The 20,939-nt window shown below is 40.8% G+C and overlaps 1 protein-coding gene across 1 annotated transcript in view; it reads right to left on the bottom strand.

The window, feature by feature from the left end:
* LOC121874667 (kin of IRRE-like protein 3) overlaps positions 1-20,939 on the bottom strand; it is a gene marked incomplete in the record, with an annotated part of 46,660 nt that overhangs the window by 13,479 nt on the left and 12,242 nt on the right. Inside the window, 2 exon segments of the mRNA XM_042378899.1 lie at positions 10,825-10,950; positions 16,882-17,018. Of these exon segments, the coding sequence (XP_042234833.1) occupies positions 10,825-10,950; positions 16,882-17,018 (263 nt within the window).

Here is a 20,939-nt window from a genome sequence, read left to right as displayed (position 1 = left end):
TCAGTACTTCGTTCGGTTACGTATTGCTGCCGAGGAGCTTGGTGGAATCTGGGTGTGTTGGTGCCCAACGTATTGGAGAGGTGGGACAAAAGGTCAGAGGAGAGGATTAATGTATACCACACACACACATACCACACACACACACACCTGGATCATACCATAAGTGTGGTAAGATGTGCAGTATCGCCTCGAGGTGATACAAGATACACTAGATATTGTACTGGTAAAATATACTCAGTTAAGTGTGTCTCAATATAAGTCATCAGAATAATTATTAAATTAATTAGAGTCTTCTCTCAAGTACGGAGTTACTTACGAAAATAATGAAGAGTAAGTCGTAAGAGCGAGTGAGAATGTGAACCAGTATTCGTGGCGTCTCATTAAAATGTCGTCAAAAATATCTCAGTTTAGAGGACAATATCTAATTGAAATGTTTCCCCATAAGTTAGTCCATTTCTTACGTCGCCCATTGGGTGATGCTGACACTTTCTCTCCCCACCCACGCTGATAAAGATACTGACGATAGCTCCACCCACGCTGATAAGATGTATTGGTCGGCTCCACACGCTGATAAGATACTGACAGTAAACTCAGCACCCACGCTAATAAGATGCTAACAGTAAACTCCACCCGCTGATAAGATACTGACAGTAAACTCAGCACCCACGCTAATAGATGCTAACAGTAAACTCCCACCCACGCTGATAGGTACTGACAGTAAACTCCCCTAACCGCTGATAGATGTGACAGTAAACTCTTACCCACGCTGATAAGAATGTTAACAATGGCTCCCCAACCGCTGATAAAGATGTGACAGTAAACTCCCCACCCATGATAAGATGCTGACAGTAAACTCCCCAACCACATGATAAGATGTTATTAGTAAACTCCACCACGCTGATAAGATGTTAACAAGTAAGCTCCTACCCCACACTGATAACATGCTGAGAGTAAGCTCCCCACACACACATTTATAAGATGCTGACAGTAAGGGCCCCCACCCACACTTTAAAGTTGCTGACAGTCAGCTCCACCGACACTGATAAGATGCTGACGAGCAGCTCCCACCGACACTGATCAAGATGCTGTGGTAAGACCCCACACTTTAAAGATGCTGACAGTCAGCTCCCCTGCGACACTGATAAGATGTGACAGTAAGCTCCCACCGACACTGATAAGATACGACCCAGTAAGCTCACAAACACTGATAGAATTGCTGACAGTAGGGCCCCACCACACGCTTTAAGATGCGACAGTCAGCTCCCACCGACACTTGATAAGATGCTGACAGTAGCTCCCCCTTATGCTGATAGATGTGACAGTAGCTCCCAACCCATGCTGATAAACGACACTTGGTTCCCCACCTGATAAAATGCTGACAGTAAGCTCCACACCCAAACTGATAAGAAGCTGACACATAGCTCGCCACCCACGCTGATAAGATGCTGAAAGTTCCCCCACTGATTTGAGTGTACATAACTCCCCTAGCTTACTGATAGAGGCTGATACTTAGCTCCCACTTATGCTAATGAGGCTGACCTGTTAGCCACCCTTGCTGATAAGAAGCTGACTTGTGCTCCCCATCCATGCTTATAGAGGCTGACTGTTGGCTCCCCACCCATTCTGATAAGAGGCTAATTGTTAGCTCCTCATTCTCATGATAGAGGCTGCTGAAAACTCCCCCCACCCATGCTGATAGGCTGACTCTGAGTCCACGCAAGTTACACTTGGGTCCCAACATTACAGCTGGCAGTTAGCTCCATCTTATTAATGGCAGCAGTCTTCTTTGAGTCTCTCTCTCTTTTTGGGCTCGTGGGGCCGTGGGTTCGAAACCTGGCAGGTTGAGGTGTTGATTATGTAGAAGTCGCGTGCTTTATTAGGCTAATAAATATATATGGATCCTCGTGTTTGAAGCGGATTTGGTAAACGTTACTCTGACCACCTACTTGATCAGGGAGGACCCATTGATTCACAGCACCATAAACTCATTGAAAAGTCTTTGTGTGAAATATAACAAGTCTAGGACTGCTTTTAGTATCTGGTGGTCAGAGGTAGCATTCCCCGATCTGATTCATGGGCTCGTGGGCACGTGAGTTCGGAATCCTGGTGGGTTGGGGTGTTTTATTGTTTGTAGAGTCGCGTGCTTTATTGGGCTAATGAAATATATATATATATATATATATTATATATATATATATATATATATATATATATTTCATGTGATCCAATGGAAACGTGGATAAGATAAATCTTGATAAAATCTGCAGGAAAACATGGAGCACCTTAGCTCGCCTTTATTAAGAGATCTTCAGAGGCAACTGGATAACATGGACAGAGAGAAGCACGCCAGAATTTGACCTTATTAAACATGAGGTCAGGTCATAATGATGTCATCCATAATCCCACACCAACACCAACACCCACTAAATAACTATCCTACATCCAGATCAAAGGTTTTCAAGCATTTTTAACCTTGGGCCACGACAAAAGGAAAAATGGAGCACCTTGGCTTTCGTCTTTATTCAAGGACATCTTCAGAGGCAACTGAATTACAAGGACCGAGAGAGGCTTAGTACACAGGGTGACCTTACTAAACATGGGTCAGGTCATAAACATAACATCCACTAATCCGCACACCTACCACAAACACAAAAGGGCTTAAGAGAAAGGGTGACGTAACTAGTCATATTAAGTCAGGTCAAAAATATGGGACCCACTAATCATCTATCCTACATCTAACTGGAATGCTTCAAAGCATTTTTAACTTTGGGCCACTGACAAATAAATTCTGCAGGATAGACTGGGAAAGCATTGCAACTTAAATCAAACAGCATAAGTACAATATTAGAACAGCATCTGAAAGCAGTGCACTATTCGTTCATATAAGGAATAATAATCATCCCATAGAATGGGAAAACAGCATATAAGTGTATTAATCATCATGTGTCACAGAAGATTTCTGGTTGAAGCAAGTTTGATTAGAGAATTGAATTCTATAAACCTTAGTAATGGTCAGTACAAAACTAATAATATGTTACACAAATTTGTTGTCAGTGGCACAAGGTAAAATGATTAGATGATTAGTGGATTCCCATATTTTTTAACTGACTTAACATGAACTAGATTCGTCGCCCTTTCTTTTTTTAACTCATGGAAACTGCAGGTATACAAACAACGGTAAGTTTTAAAATGACATACAGAGTGCAGTACAGTACAGTGCATTGCAGTAGAGTGCAGTACAATACAATACAGTACAGTGCAGTACAGTGCAATGCAGCACAGAGATGTACAGTGATACCAGTGCGGTACAGTACAGTACAGAACAGTACATTGCAGTACAGTGCAGTGGCAGCTACAGTGCAGTACAGTGCAGTACAGTGCAGAACAGTATAGAACAGTACATTGCAGTACAGTACAATGCAGTGCAGTAGTGTGCAGTACAATTACAGTGCAGAAGACAGTACATTGCAGTACAGTGCAGTACAATACATTACAGTACAGTGCGAGTACAGTGCACAGTACAGTACAGTGCAGTACAGTACAGTACAATGCAGTGCAGTGATACAGTACAGTACAGTACAGCTATTAATTACAGTGCAGTACAAGACAATATAGTCAGCCACGAACACAGTGCAGTACAGTACAATACAGCACAGTACAGAACAATACAGTGCAGTACAGTACAGTACAGTACAGTACCAGAACAGCATACAGTACAGTACAAAACAGTACAGTTACAGTACAGTACAAGATCAATACAGTACCTACAGTGCAGTGTAGTACAGTACAGTACAATACAGCACAGTGCAGTATGCAGTACAATTACAATACATTACAGTACAGTGCAGTACAGTGCAGTGCAGCAGAGAACAGTACAGTGCGGTACAGTGCAGGCTAGACAGTACAGAACAGTACATTGCAGTACAGTGCAGTACAATACATTACAGTGCAGTGCAGTACAATGTGCAATTACAGTGCAGTACGAGTACAGTACAATGCAGTGCAGTACAGTACAGTGCAGTACAGTACAAGACAATACAATGTACAGTACAGTACAGTATGCTAAGAACAGTGCAACAGTACAAAACAGTACAGTGGTACAGTACAGATCAATACAGTACCACAGTAGGTGTAGTACAGTACAATTTAATACTGCACAGTACAGTAGTACGGTACGGTACAATACATTACAGTACAGTGCAGTACAGTGCAATGCAGCAGAGAACAGTACAGTGCAGTACAGTGCAGTACAGTACAGTACAGAACAGTACATTACTGAGCAGTGCAGTACAATACATTACAGTGTTTTCAGATGCAAGTGCAGTGCAGTGCAGTACAGTGCAGAACAGTACAGTGCAGTGCAGGTACAATGCAGTGCAGTACAGTGCATTACAGTGCAGTACAGTACAGGTGCAGTACAGTACAGTGCAGAACAGTACAGTACAGTACAGTGCAGTACAATACAGTACAGTGCAGTGCAGTATAGTGCAGTACCAGTGCAGTACAGTGCAGTACAGTACGGTGCGGTACAGTACAGTACAATGCGGTGCAGTACAGTACAGTACAGTACAGTGCAGTACAATACAGATGCGATACAGTACAGTACAGAACAATATAGTACAATACAGTACAGTGCAGTACAGTACAGTACAATACAGCACAGTTGGTACAATACAGTGCGTACAGTACAGTACAATACAGAACAGTACAGTACAGTGCAATTGTACAGTACAGTGCAGTACAGAACAATACAGTACACACTGCAGTAGGTGCAGTACAGTACAGTACAATACAGCACAGTACAGTAGTACAGTGCAATTCAGAATAATAGAGTACAATACAGTACAGTACAATACAATACAGTACAATACAGTGCAGTACGGTACAGTACAATACAGTGCAGCACAGTACACAGTACAGTACAATTGCAACTGAGTAACTGATACCAATACAGTACAATTAGTACCATACAGTACAGTACAATACACTTACAGTACAAGTACGGCATAGTACAGTGCAGTACAGTAAAGTACAGTACAATGCAGTACAATACAATACATTTACAATACAGTATAATACAGTACCAATACAATACGGTACCATTCAAAACAGTACAGTACAGTACAGTACAATACAGTACGATGCAATACAGTATAGTAAAGTGCAGTAGTACAGTACAGTAGAGTGCAGTACAGTACAAATCAGTACAGTTACAGTACTGTATAGAACAATACAATACAGTATAATACAGTACAGCATATTAAAATTTCTAAAAACAGTACAGTACAGTACAGTACAGTACAGTACAATACAGTACAATTACAATATAATTATAGTACAGTGCAGTGGTACAGTACAGTACAGTGCAGTACAGTACAGTGCAGTGCAGTATAATACATTACAGTACAGTACAATACAGTACTGTACAGTGCTGTACAGTGCAATAATAAAGAGTACAGTACAGTACAATACAGTACAGTGCAGTACAGTGCAGTACAGTGCAGTGCAGTACAGTACAGTACAGTGCAATACAGTACAGTACAGTAGTACAGCACAGAACAATACAGTACAGTGAGAGAACAGTAAGTACAGTACAGTGCAGAACAATAAAGTACAGTAAAGTGCAGAACAATACGAGTACAGTACAATGCAATACAGTGCAGTACAATTGCAGTGCGGTGCAGTACAGTGCAGTACAGTACAGTACAGTACAGTGCAATGCAGTACAGTACAGTACAGTATAATACAGTAAGTACAGAACAATACAGTACAGTGCAGTGCAATACAGAACAGTAGTACAGTACAGCTGGTACAGTGCAGTACAGTACAATGCATTACAGTACAGTACAGTACAATACAGTACAGGTACAGTACATTACAGTGAATACAGTACACACAGTACAGTACAGTACAGTGCAATACAGTACAATACAGTACAGTACAGAACAGTACAATGCATTTACAGTACAGTACAGTACAATGCAGTACAGTACAGTTACAGTACAGCACAGTACGTACAGTACAGTACAGTACAGTGCAGTACAGTGCCGTACAGTACAATACAGCACCAGTGATAGTACAGTGCAATTACAGAACAATAGAGGTACAGCCAGTACAGTACAATACAATACAGTACAATACAGTGCAGTACAGTGGTACAATACAGTGCAGCACAGTACAGTACATGCAGTGCAGCACAGTACAGTGTAGCAAGTACAGTACAATACAGTACAATACAATGCAGTACAGTACAGTGCAGTGCAAAACATTGCAGTACAGCACAGTACAATGCAGTTTACAATAATTGCCATACAGTACAGTACAATAGTACAGTACAAGTACAGCATAGTTACAGTGCAGTACAGTAAGAGTACTGCAGTACAGTACAGTACAACATATTACGTACAGTACAGTATAGTACAGTACAATACAATACAGTACCATTCAGAACAGTACAGTCAGTACAGTACAGTACAGTACAATACAGTATTGTACAATACAGCATAGTACAGTGCAGTAGTACAGTATAGAGTGCAGTACGGTACAAATCAGTACAGTGCAATTATATAGAACAATACAGTACATTACAGTAAGTATAATACAGTACAGTACAATATGCCATTCAAAACAGTACAGTACAGTACAATACAGTACAGTACAGTACAGTACAATACCATTATGAGTATAGTACAGTGCAGCAGTACAGTACAGTGATGCAGTACAGTACAGTGCAGTGCAGTATAGTACAGCACAGTACCAGTACAATACAGTGTACAGTACTGTACAGTGCAATAATAAAGCACAGTACAGTGCAATACAGTACAGTGCGCAATTGTGCAGTACAGTGCAGTGCAAAGTACAGGTACAGTGCAATATGTTACTGCAGTACAGTGAGTACAGTACAGTGACAATACTATGCTGAGAGAACAGTACAGTACAGTACAGTACCAGAACAATAAAGAGTACAGTAAAGTACCAGAACATACAGTACAGTGTACAATACAGTGCAGTACAATTACAGTGCAGTGCAGTGCAGTGCAGTACAGGTACAGTACAGTACAGTACAGTGCAATACAGTACAGTACAGTACGACAAGTACAGTCCAGTACAGAACAGTACAGTGCAGTGCAGTACCAGGACAGTACATTGCAGTACTGATACAGTACGAACAAGTACAGTACAGTGCGATACAGTACAGTACAGTACAATACCAGTACAGTACAGTACATGTCAGTACAATTACAGTACAGTACAGTACCCCAGTGCAATACAGTACAATACAGTACAGTACAGAACAGTGCAGTGCATTACAATTGCAATTACAATTACAATACAGTATAGTACAGTACAGTACAGCACAACCTGAAACAGTACAGCACAGTACAGTGCAGTACAGTGCAGTACAGTACAATACAGTACAGTACAGTACAGTGCAATGCAGTACAGTACAGTACAGTGCAGTACAGTACAGTACAGATACAGTGCAGTACAGTACAGTGCATTACAGGCTGGTACAGTACACAATACAGTACAGTAGTACAGTGCAACACAGTACAATTGGTACATTAATACAGTACAAGTACGGAGTACAGTACATAACAGTACAGTACAATTGCAGAACGAGTACAATAAGTACAGTACAGTACAATACAGTTTATTTCAGTACAGTACAGAACAATGCAATACAGTACAGTACAGTGCTATAATGTGTACAGTATATACACTGCCTATACTACATTACATACTCTATTCTGTATTGCAGTACTATACTGTACTGTACAGTACAGTGCAGTACAGTACAGTGTAGTACAGTACAATGCAGTGCAGTATAGTGTAGTACAGTACAGTGCAGTACAGTACAGTGCAGTACAGCGCAGTGCAGTACAGCGCAGTGCAGTGCAGTACAGTACAATACAGTACAGTACAGTGCAGTACAATACAGTGCAGATATCTAGACGGTCCGTCCCTCGTAACGAACTTCAAGAGTGAAGTGTTTCCCCATCTGGAGTAGTCACCCCGTCTGGTCCCCGAGATATGACTGTCAGTTGGTTGAAAATGTTCAAAGGAGGGCCACCAGACTGGTGCCTGCACTTCGGCACCTCAGCTACCCTGAGAGATTGGAGTGCCTGAACTTACCTAGCTTATACTACAGATGGGCAAGGGGGGACCTAGTTGAGGTGTATAAGCATCTCAGGGGGCACTACTCAGTCGAGTGTCCTTACTTGAAGCTGGTGGACACTCGCCCCACAAGGGGTCACAGCTCAAGAATGAAGAAGCCGGAAGTCCAGAAAACTGTGAGGGCAAACTTTTTCGGAGTGAGGGTTGTAAACTCTTGGAACAATCTTCCAGAGAGTGTTGTGACGGCACCGAGTGTGAGCTTTTTCAGGACAAAACTTGACCAACACTCAAGCGACGAGCGGGTTCAGGTACATTCAGGAGCCGGTGCATGCCCAGTACTTGCCAACAGTGCGTGACAGAGACGTGACCAATCGCCCGGGCGGCCAGCGAGCCGATCTTTTGGTGAAGAGGATAAATGAAAAGGCAAAGTAATCAGAGACGTGACCGATCGCCCAAGCGGCTAACGAGCCGATCAGTGGTGAAGAGGGTAAAAGTAAAATACAAAATATAATAAAGTGGGCCATACAGTAGATATATCCACAACTTGTTCCTTCTTTTCAAAATGCCTTAACACATCTATTGTCACACTCTTTGCTACCAGTGATTCGTGGGCTAGTCAGTTGGTCATTTCCCTGTTAGGCAATGTTGACAAATACTGGACATGTACAGACTCTTGGACAGTACCTGACCATGAACCAGAGTTGGTCAAGTCTGGTTTTAAATGAGCTCACACTTGGTGCCCTCACAACACTCTTTGGCATGTTATTACAAGTGTTAACAACTCTTACTCCAAAGAAATTAACCCTTTCAATACTGTGCAGTACTGTAGTGCACTTGTGTGTTCTTTAACCTAAGGCTGTGACCTCTAGTGTACAGATCATTAAATATATTTTAATGTTTCATATCTCTGAGAAGCAATAAATATTTCTAAAAATATGTTTTTTAAGTTTTAATGTGAGCTGAAAACAATTGATCAGCTGCCAAAACCCCTAGTTTCCCACAGCTGGGTCAGCCAAGAGTCACAACACCTCCAGATCTCTGTCTCTATCACTCATCTTGGGTCTTAACCACTGTAGTCCTGGAAGTAGTTGTTTAAACTCAAGGTGAATTATAATTTGTTGAAATTGTTTTGAAATGATGGAATTAGTGTTGAAGTGAGATTAAGAGGCTTCTTCAGGGAATTTGGGGGCTACAGTCCCATGCCCTATACAGTACTTCCCTTTGAAATACATCGAGTGATAAATTGGCAACTGCTTCTTCACGGTAATTCTTGGTTCCATTCTGGCAATATACCGAAGGTCTACTGTAAACATTGATTTTTTTCCACTCTATTTCAAGTATCTGGGCACAGACATAAGCCATACAATGATGTCATATGTTAGCAGTAGTAAGGTAATAATTCATTGTCAAATATATCACATTTGGCAGCCTAGAAAAGTGAAACCCATGCATCCGGTACACACAACCACATCATATGTGCCAGTAAATCCATGGCTACATGGGAAGACACAATTATGACGGCCAGTAGTTATATAGAGGAATATGACGATGATAAAGCTTAGACTACTGTACTGTATAAAGAACCCTGGAAGGAGATGTGGTGGACCAAGGAAACACACTGTGATCAAACTACAGCTGCTAACCAAGATATATCTTTGACCTGTTTTATGGTTTGTAATATAAAACTTAATTCTTTTATAGGACCAATTTAATTTTCTATGCTCCCCCCCCCCCCTCCCAAACCTCGGGCCGGGGGACACAGGGATGCACGAATTGACCGAGCTAAAGGCAAAGGGAGAGCCTGAGCCACATACTAAAATATGTTGTTCCACACTTAACCAAGTGATGCTACATACTGAAGACATCTTAAAAGCTTCAATAAAGTATGTAAACACCTCATACGCCAGACAGTGTTGACCAGAGACCATTCTGTGGCTCTGTTGACCAGAGACAATTCTGTGGCTCTGTTGACCAGAGACCATTCTGTGGCTTTGTTGACCAGAGACCATTCTGTGGCTCTGTTGACCAGAGACCATTCTGTGGCTCTGTTGACCAGAGACCATTCTGTGGCTCTGTTGACCAGAGACCATTCTGTGGCTTTGTTGACCAGAGACCATTCTGTGGCTCTGTTGACCAGAGACCATTCTGTGGCTCTGTTGACCAGAGACCATTCTGTGGCTCTGTTGACCAGAGACCATTCTGTGGCTCTGTTGACCAGAGACCATTCTGTGGCTCTGATCTTTGATAATAGCATTTTGTCTTGTGATGTCACCTATCCTTGTTGAGTTAATATTTGTACTGACACAAGATTATGCTGTCAACAAAGTTTTAAACACATTTTACCTTGAGCTTAACACCCGCACTACACCATAACACCCACACTACACCATAACACCCGCACTACACCATAACACCCGCACTACACCATTTTCAACCACCCACCGCACTACACCATAACACCCGCACTACACCATAACACCCGCACTACACCATAACACCCGCACTACACCATAACACCCGCACTACACCATAACACCCACACTAAGAGTGTAACACAAGTTATGTTGAAACTTTGGGGATGACATATGGAAGGACTGTATATGTCCCTCTAGCACGGGAATAAAAATTGTAAAATGTTGTCAAAAAACCATTTCATAATTGTGCTACTTGAAGGTCATTACACAACTCAGGCAGAAGTCGTCTTACCTTTAGCTTCAGCTCCCCATTAATAAAGTCTGACTGAGATAACTGGAATTTCAAGCCGAGCCTCGACACGATGAGTCCATCACTAAGTTTTTCCGTTTCATAATTCTGCAAATATTCGCCCTTGGCCTGAAACAATGAGAGAGTATAGTGGGCCTGATGATGTTTAAACATAAGGTAATGTTCATAATGCTTACATCATCTACTGATTGACAACTATCTTAATGTAAACCAATACAAAGTACCCATATATATATATATATATATATATATATATATATATATATATATATATATATATATATATATATATATATATATATATATATATATATATATATATATATATATATATATATATATATATATATATATATATATATATATATATATATATATATATATATATATATATATATATATATATATATATATATATATATATATATATATATATATATATATATATATATATATATATATATATATATATATATATATATATAGAATAACAGCAAATTTCAAAGACAAGATGATTTCGGCCATTAATCCATTCATGTACAGTACTGTACAATAACAAAAAGTATGTAGATCTTATGGGTCGATGGATTGGAAAAAGAGTACAGTACAGTACAGTACAGTACAGTACAGTAAAGTACAGTAATTAGTTGAGACTAGTTGGTTTCTCTGACTGGTTGGCAAAGTAAATCTGACTACAGAAAATCCTTCTTTGTACAATGTTCTCTGCAAGTTGTATCACAAATAATAATTTGAGTGATAATGAGCAGACATGCGCACTGTATCATTTTACAGATGAATAAACATGGTTGTATTTGTGAGGGTTGCTGTGAGTTTCCATATTGTTTATGGGAAAAAACCACAGCAAGGTCGACTAAAATAAACTGAGGATCTGTGGCATGTTTAAACTTGAGATACAGTAACCTGTTATTAAATCAGTATTTATCTATCACTTAATGACAGTAGCTCACCAACTCCACATCCCCGGGGCTGTACAATTGCTGTTATTCATGTACATCATCAAATCCACACCCCCGGGGCTCTACAACAGCTGTCATTCATGTACATCATCAACTCCACATCCCCGGGGCTCTACAATAGCTGTTATTCGTGTACATCATCAACTCCACATCCCCGGGGCTCTACAACAGCTGTTATTCATGTACATCATCAACTCCACATCCCCGGGGCTCTACAATAGCTGTTATTCGTGTACATCATCAACTCCACATCCCCGGGGCTCTACAACAGCTGTTATTCATGTACATCATCAAATCCACACCCCCGGGGCTCTACAACAGCTGTTATTCATGTACATCATCAACTCCACATCCCCGGGCTCTACAACAGCTGTTATTCGTGTACATCATCAACTCCACATCCCGGGGCTCTACAACAGCTGTTATTCATGTACATCATCAACTCCATCGGGGCTCTACAATCTGTTATTCATGTACATCATCAAATTACCCCGGGGCTCTACAATAGCTGTTATTCGTGTACATCATCAAATCCACTCCCGGGGCTCTACAATAGCTATTATTCATGTACATCATCAACTCCACACGGGGCTCTACAACAGCTGTTATTCATGTACATCATCATCACACCTGGGGCTCTACAATAGCTGTTATTCATGTGCATCACAACTCCACACCCTCAAGGGCTCTGTGTAGTTGTTATTCATGTGCCTCATCAACTCCACACCCCGGGCTCTACAATAGCTGTTATTCATGTACATCATCAACTCCACACCCCGTACATCATCAACTCCACCCGAGGGCTCTACAATAGCTGTTATTCATGTACATGTCAACTCCACACCCCGGGGCTCTACAATAGCTGACTATTCATGTACATCATCAACTCCCACACTCCCGAGAGCTCTACAATAACTGTTATTCATGCATCATCAACTCCATCTGAATACTACAATAGCTGTTATTCATGTACATCATCAACTCCACACCCCCGGGGGCTCTACAGCTGTTATTCATGTACATCAACAACTCCACATAACGAGGGTCTACAATAGCTCTCTTATTCATGTACATCATCAACTCCACATAACGGGGTCTACAATAGCTCTTATTGTACATCATCAACTCCACGGGGCTCTACAATAGCTGTTATTCATGTACATCAACAACTCCCTCCCGGGCTTCTAATAGCTGTTATTCATACATCATCAACTCCACACCCCCGGGGCTCTACAATAGCTGTTATTCATGTACATCATCAACTCCACATAACCGGGGCTCTACAATAGCTGTTATTCATGTACATCATCAACTCCACATCCCCGGGGCTCTACAATAGCTGTTATTCATGTACATCATCAACTCCACATCCCCGGGGCTCTACAATAGCTGTTATTCATGTACATCATCAACTCCACATAACCGGGGCTCTACAATAGCTGTTATTCATGTACATCATCAACTCCACATCCCCGGGGCTCTACAATAGCTGTTATTCATATGCATCATTAACCTCTCCACACTCCGGGCTCTACAATAGCTGTTATTCATGTACATCATCAACTTCACATCCCGGGGCTCTACAATAGCTGTTATTCATGGCACATCATCAACTCCACATCCCGGGGCTCTACAATAGCTGTTATTCATACATCATCAGCCCCATCCCAGGGCTCTACAATAGCTGTTATTCATGTACATCATCAACTCCACATAACGAGAATACAATATAGCTGTTATTCATGTACATCATCAACTCCACACCCCCGGGGCTCTACAATAGCTGTTATTCATGTACATCATCAACTCCACATAACCGGGGCTCTACAATAGCTGTTATTCATATGCATCATCAACTCCACATCCCGGGGCTCTACAATAACTGGTATTCATGTGCATCATCAACTCCCACATCCCGGGGCTCTACAATAGCTGTTATTCATGCTTACATCATCAACTCCACATAACCGGGGGCTCTACAATAAGCTGTTATTCATGTACATCATCGCTCCACACCCCATCCTACAATAACTGTTATTCATGTACATCGTGCTCCATCCCGGGGCTCTATGCTGTTATTCATGTAAATAGCTGTTATTCATGTACATCATCAACTCCACATCCCCCGGGCTCTACAATAGCTGTTATTCATGTACATCATTAACTCCACATCCCCGGGGCTCTACAATAGCTGTTATTCATGTACATCATTAACTCCACATCCCCCGCGGCTCTACAATAGTAGTTATTCATGTACATCATCAACCCCACATCCCCTGGGCTCTACAATAGCTGTTATTCATGTACATCATTAACTCCACATCCCCGGGGCTCTACGATAGCTGTTATTCATGTACATCATCAACTCCACATCCCCGGGGCTCTACAATAGCTGTTATTCATGTACATCATCAACTCCACATCCCCCGGGCTCTACAATAGCTGTTATTCATGTACATCATCAACTCCACATCCCCCGGGCTCTACAATAGCTGTTATTCATGTACATCATCAACCCCACATCCCCCGGGGCTCTACAATAGCTGTTATTCATGTACATCATCAACCCCAATATGAATTGACAGAAGTGTTGCCAATTACCCTTTTTAAGCCATGTGTAGTGTATGTACTAACATTCGGTCAAAGATCAGGTATTACTAATGAAACATTATTTTTAACATTGTTTACCTTAACATAACATACAAATGATACATATGGAGTGATGCTAACATTAATAGTACAGTATTTATGTATACAACCAAATTTTTCACAATATTATTTGCATCTCTCTGTAGGCTCACAATATCATGGAAAAGCACACTGCATTGTGCAGCCCTATTGATATTTTCACATAGTATACAACTAGTGTGTGAAGTTATGCTATCACTACCAATATTTATGTTCTGTTATGTGTTACCATCTTGTTGCTATACTGGTTGTATTATGGAAAAGTGCTGTACGGTATAGTGTTGTGGCAGCATTATTGGTTACCAAGTTAATATTCATTAAAATTACAATTGCTTATCAAAATTTCGTAGATATTGGATAGACTGTAATGCAATAGCTAGAAATAAAGAGGAGTTAACAATAATAAAATAAAGACTATTAGCAGCAGGTAGGTACACAAAATGTATGATCAGAAGGTCCTCTTGTGTGGCAGTCTGATGCCAGGTGGGGAGGGAGGGGGCAGGGATGTTTCTCCGGGGCCTGTGACTACTAGAAGGGGCCTGGACTGGGCCCTTTTATATATTATAAATTATCAGAATACCCGTTTTCCTGAAACAAATAGCAAGAAAATGACAAATACAAGTTCCGAAAATCAAGTCAAAGAAATGTTTTTTGTGTTCTTTTGTATTGTATTATTGGAAACATGACAAGGTGATATGAAGCAGTATGAGAGCTGGAGTTAAATTTCAGTGTTTTGTGGAAATATCCTATAATGATATTTTTTTTATGGGAATTAGCCCACCCAGCCAGAGGTCGCTGACCCACAACGGGGCCTAGGGAAGAATCCATTGGATGGCTATGCCCCAGCAGTCTGCCATACAAGAGACCAAAACATGACAATAACCACTGATATACATTTTAAGTCTTCACCACATGTTTCATATTGTCACACACAACAGGAGTTCCTATACAGGATATTTTGCCAATTGTGCAAATGCCTTATACAGTGGAGCCTGCATTTACGTGGTCAATTGAACCCGTGGAGGTCCGTGTAAAACGAGAAACGCGTAAATGAAATAACAGAACATATGGGATTAATTGAAATAGAGACTGGGCCGACCGCCAGACTACACTTTTTGCTGACACAATACATACATTGTAGTAAAAATAACATCTTAATTTTATGATGGTATGCACACATAATTAATAATTAAGAGAAATATCAATAATATTAGGTTTTTTAACACTTACGTTAGTAGAAAAGCTGGGTCGGCACACGTGGATGGCGGCTGGTTCCGAGGCAGAGGGCAGATTAGTTGCCCTCCGGTGAATCACTTTCACTACTCGCAGAGGTTTGCAGGGCCTCCCAGACAAACCTCTCAAAGTCCATATCCTCACTGTCAATATCACTATCACTGACTTGGGCTGGCTGTGGTTGTGGTGGGTTGCAGGCGAGGAAGTCCTCAATACTACGTTGACGACTAGCATTGATGTTGTCGAGATAGATCTAGATATACAGCTCCATAAATTTCGTCAGATGGTTATTAGACACTTCATACCGACGCTTGTCTGGGTCGTTGTCAAGGATGAGCTTAAGTTTCTCCCCCAACTCGATGATTTCCTTCACATTATCATGGCTTGGTCCAGGTAATTCAATGTTTTTCTTTGGTGGTGGGGGTCCAGCGGAACCCATTGTGAGTTGTGAGGGGAATAGCGGGCACAAGTGAGAACTGTATACGCGGACTGAGAACAACGAGACAGGCCCTGCTAGGTCAGCGACTTCTACCCTCTGGTGGCAGGGCACGTCATGTTACATTAGACCAATCACAGCTAGCGGCAGAGGGAATGCATGGGTGGTAAGGATGCATGGCCCAATCACAGTCCGATACGTCATATTACGTCACCGATAACGCAACAGCGACATACTGCGCAACCTTACTCGCGCCGCTTGTGGTTGCCTGGGCCGCTCGTCTCCAAAATGGAGCGGCGCGTCTGGACCCTCCAGCGACTCGCCGCGTAAATGACCAAATTTACCGTATAATTAAAGCATTTCAATTCTGGCAAGGCACCGCGTAAATGACCAAACGCGTTCACCAAAACCGCGTAAATCCAGACTCCACTGTATACCAATGAGATCCATTCCTGAAATTTTCAAAAAAATTTCTCCTTTGCCTCTCCAGGTACAGTTTAGCTTTTTGAAATGTTTTAAATTGTATAAAAAGAAAAATACTTCAGCCATTATGGTAAGCCCTTCACCTGCATACTTTGAGCCTTCATCCTTGAATAGTTTTGATAGATAGATTTTTGCTCCTACTGTTTCCTGAACTAATAATACAATAACTGATCACCATAACTCACTTGACTCTTTGTCTAAAACATTGAAGCCATTACTAACCAGCTGGTCATTGATGTACCAAACAAGTGTAGCTGCAGGGATTGATGGAGCTGCGGTACAGTTAAGGTTGACTGTATCCCCCACAGCGTAGTGACCAGCAACGTCTCCCTCAATATTAGGCTGCTCGTCAGGCAACACTAAGGAAAAAAAATAAAAATTATAATGGATATATTTCAAGAGATGGGGGGCGACCTAATTGAGGTGTACTGTATCAACATCTCGGGGGGGCACTACTCAGTTGAATGTACATACCTGGAGCTGGTAGACGCTCACCCCACAAGGGGTCACAGCTCAAGGTTGAAGAAGCCAAAAGTCCAGAAAACTGTGAGGGCAAACTTTTTCTGAGTGAGAGCTGTAAACTTTTGGAACAATCTACCAGAGAGTGTTGTTACGGCACCGAGTGTGAGCTCTTTCAAGACCAGACTTGACCAACACTGGAGTAGGTTCAGATACATTCAGGAGCCGGTGCATGCCCAGTACTTGTCAACAGTGCGGAACAGAGACGTAACCGATCGTCCAAGTGGCTAACGAGCCGATCATGGTGAAGAGGATAAAAGAGAAAGAGAAAAAGAGAACCCAGAAGGTCAAATAACTTAATGTTTCTCTCTTGGTTGGTCATAGTTGTCTTGTAGGTATCAATCTATAATCATTCCCAGCCATGCCTCCCACCAGACCAGTTGTTTGCTCCACACACAACTTTACAGATAAAGTACATCGTCTCTGACTCTTTCCAACTACGGTACAGTTATTGAATGTTTTTGGCTGAGTCACTCACACGGCCTAATCAAGGCATATGCCAGTAGGCTAGATTTACCGTGAGTGCAGAATATTCATGAAAATCCTTTATGAAAATATTTTTCTTTTATGACTTATGTAAGTTAGAAAGCATAATTTATAAGCATAAGTACAGTCATGCGCCGGTTAACGTTCAACCGAACAACGTTCGATCGCATATACATCAGTGGCCCCCCCAAAAAAAGAAAAAGAAAAAAACACTTCCGTGACGCCTGCTGGACCACCACTCCACGACCCCCTGAAGGAGACACAATGATCCTTCCCATACTGGCCAGATATTATGTGTTAAAGGAATATCCTTCCTTAGGCTTTAGTAAGCATTTGCCTCCAGGTGCAATATTAACCTACATCTATCGAGGATAAAATCTTTCACCTACAAACTGACAATAACACATTTGCTGTAATCAGACATATCTTATTGCCTCAACAATTGGGGTTGCAATTTCAAATTCTGTGTCATTACTAAAGAATAACAAAGTCTCTGGTGCACTCTAAGATTAAGAGAGAAAACGGAGGACTAAGGCGTCCTGAAGCGAGAGAAAACGGACTCCTATGATGGGGGACACAAGCACTCACACGTGCCACTCATACTGACAGACCTGATAAGTTTTACCAACCATTAGTTGTGTACGTTATCTGGTGAATTTAGTCAATATTGTACAGTACAAGTACACTGCAATACAGTGGTCCCTCGGTTAACAATGGACCTAAGTGCAAACCTGTACTGTACATGTACTAAATGATTACGGTACTAAAATTGTTATGTCTATTGCAAATATAGATTGTTTATACAGGTATTCAAATAAATCACTATCTTACAAGAATCCCAGCAGTGTAAGTTATATTCACCCAGGTTGTTTGGGTGGCAAATTATGAGAAGAGCTTAGTCACTCTTAAGGAATGATAAATAAACACACAGACCTTCAGCGCCAACTGTCAAATCATATCGCCTCACCTCCCCCCCCCAAGCGAGGGAGCGTGGGGGGTTTTAGGCCTTAAGTTTTTCATATAATATCTCAGACTATAGGAGAATATAATTTGCATTGCTGAAATCCTTGTAAGACAAAGATTAATTTGAATACGGGTATAAACATCATATATTTTGCTCGAGATAAAAATTGTAGTACATGTACATTAGTGTACGTACATTTTATAATATAAAGTTTTTCAACTGTATTTTTGGGTAGATTTACATAAATTTCTTCATTTATTTTCATCCATTTACATGCACACACCATACTAAAAGAAACATAAAAGAAATACATGACCTTAGTGCAAAGCTGGAGTGTAAAAGTACTAAATTAATTACGGTAATAAAATTGTTATGTCTATTGCAAATTATAGCTTGTATATATTCAAAGTAATCACTATCTTACAAGAATCCCAGCAATGTAAATTATATTCACCCAGGTCATTTCACTGGCTTTTTATAAGAGAGAAGCTTAGTCACTTAAGAACTGATAAATAAACAGGCGTTAGACCTGGGCCTGTGCCAACTGTCTAACGTACTACCTCACATCCCCCCCCCCCCTCTCCCCCTCGCTTGCTCCCTCCCTCTCCCCCCATCTGCCCAGTGTTGCTGGAATCCTCATAAAACAGTAAATAATTTTAATATAAACGTCATGTACTGTATTTTGCACAAGAGATAAAAATTAATCACCTGTACCATATTACAGTAGTGCTTTAAGAGTAAAAGTGTATATGTACGTATATAGTATTCCACATACACGTAAGTATAAATACAAAGTTTATGTGATGATCGGACAACGTCCATTTCGGTTAACGTCACGTTTCCAAGAATGTATCTAGGACGTTAACCGGCACATGACTGTATTATGAGTTAAAATAAATATTTATGCTGTATAAGTATTTATTTTTCCTTTTAATTCTTTTATAAAAAATATCTAAAGCAAAAACTACTTGTACTGTGCTTATCTGAACGACCTTCTTCTAAGACCTAATAGTTTAGTTGCTTAATTCACCTTCTCACAATCATCCGAAAGCTTCACTTTTTTGTCAACATACACACCCAAGTGCTTTTCACATTTGGTCTCTATTAAAGCAGTTTCTTCGTCCTATTTGGACTTGTGATACGCCTCCTTACTGTTGGTACCACCCTGATGCAGCCTCTTACACTTCATGACATTGAATCTTGGCAGCCATTTCCTTGACCATTCTGAAGCTCACAGAGATCCTTCTGCAGCTCTTCACAGTCTGCTTGGTTTTTAATTTCCCTAAATAACTTGGCGTCATATTCAAACACTTGTATATGAAGGAGTGTAGAGCTACTGGCATGTCATTTATGAAGCAAACAAACAACGAGCCTTGTGGTACTCTTCTTGAGACAGGTACGGATGATGATTTCGTGCCATTAATCACCACACACTGCTTGTGGTCATGGAGAAAGTCCCCATTCCACGTTAGGACATTTCCCTAAATCCCGTACCCTTCCAGTTTAATTTTCAGCCTTTCATACGGTACGCTGTCGAAAGTCTTGGCAAAATTTAGGTATATACTGTCGATATTACCGCCCTGTTCCAGAATTTGGGTCCAAACATTCAGTACCTTGAGTTGCAGTGAATTGAATTGAATTGAAACCGTTTATTTAGCCATAAAAACACAGATACAGAGTGAATAATAATAACAATATTAACATGGCTGAGCCAGTTGAGAACCTTAGCTCTCTTTTTGGCACCTGATATATACTATAAATTTATCTCAAGGAAGTATTTTGTAACATTTAGTATCATCTGGAATAGTACAATAGCATGGTGGTAATAGGAACATCTCTTACTGTTACCACGGTTATCACTTCAATATTGATTTATTCTATTTATTTTTTTTTTTTTTTTAGTTAATATTTTATTTATACAGGTATTATAAGTATACAGAAATTTCTAAAAATTGCTCTGACAGTTTTCTGAACTTGTGACTTCTCTAACCTTAAGCTGTAGCCCTTTGTGAGGTGGGCATCTGCCAGCTTCAGATATGAACATGACTTGGTAATGTCCTCTGAGGTGCCTCTATTAAATCATCCCTTGCCTACATACACTATAGCATTAGTTAGGCAACTGTTGGTGTTCTATCTCTCTAGGTACCTGAAGGGCCAGAGAGCAAGTACCAGTTTATAGGCCACTTGTCTATGACTTGTAGGTCTTAAAGTTTTTTAAATACTACAGTTATGTCGACGTTTGGTCTTTCTTTTTTTTTTAAGTGATATATACTCACTTGTGGTCACTCAGCAATTTGTCTTGAAGAAATGC

The sequence above is a fragment of the Homarus americanus genome, unplaced genomic scaffold (assembly GCF_018991925.1).
Source record: "Homarus americanus isolate GMGI-L3 unplaced genomic scaffold, GMGI_Hamer_2.0 scaffold11841, whole genome shotgun sequence".
NCBI classification, from domain to species: Eukaryota; Metazoa; Arthropoda; class Malacostraca; order Decapoda; family Nephropidae; genus Homarus; species Homarus americanus.
This window is presented reverse-complemented; position numbering and strand designations above follow the sequence as displayed.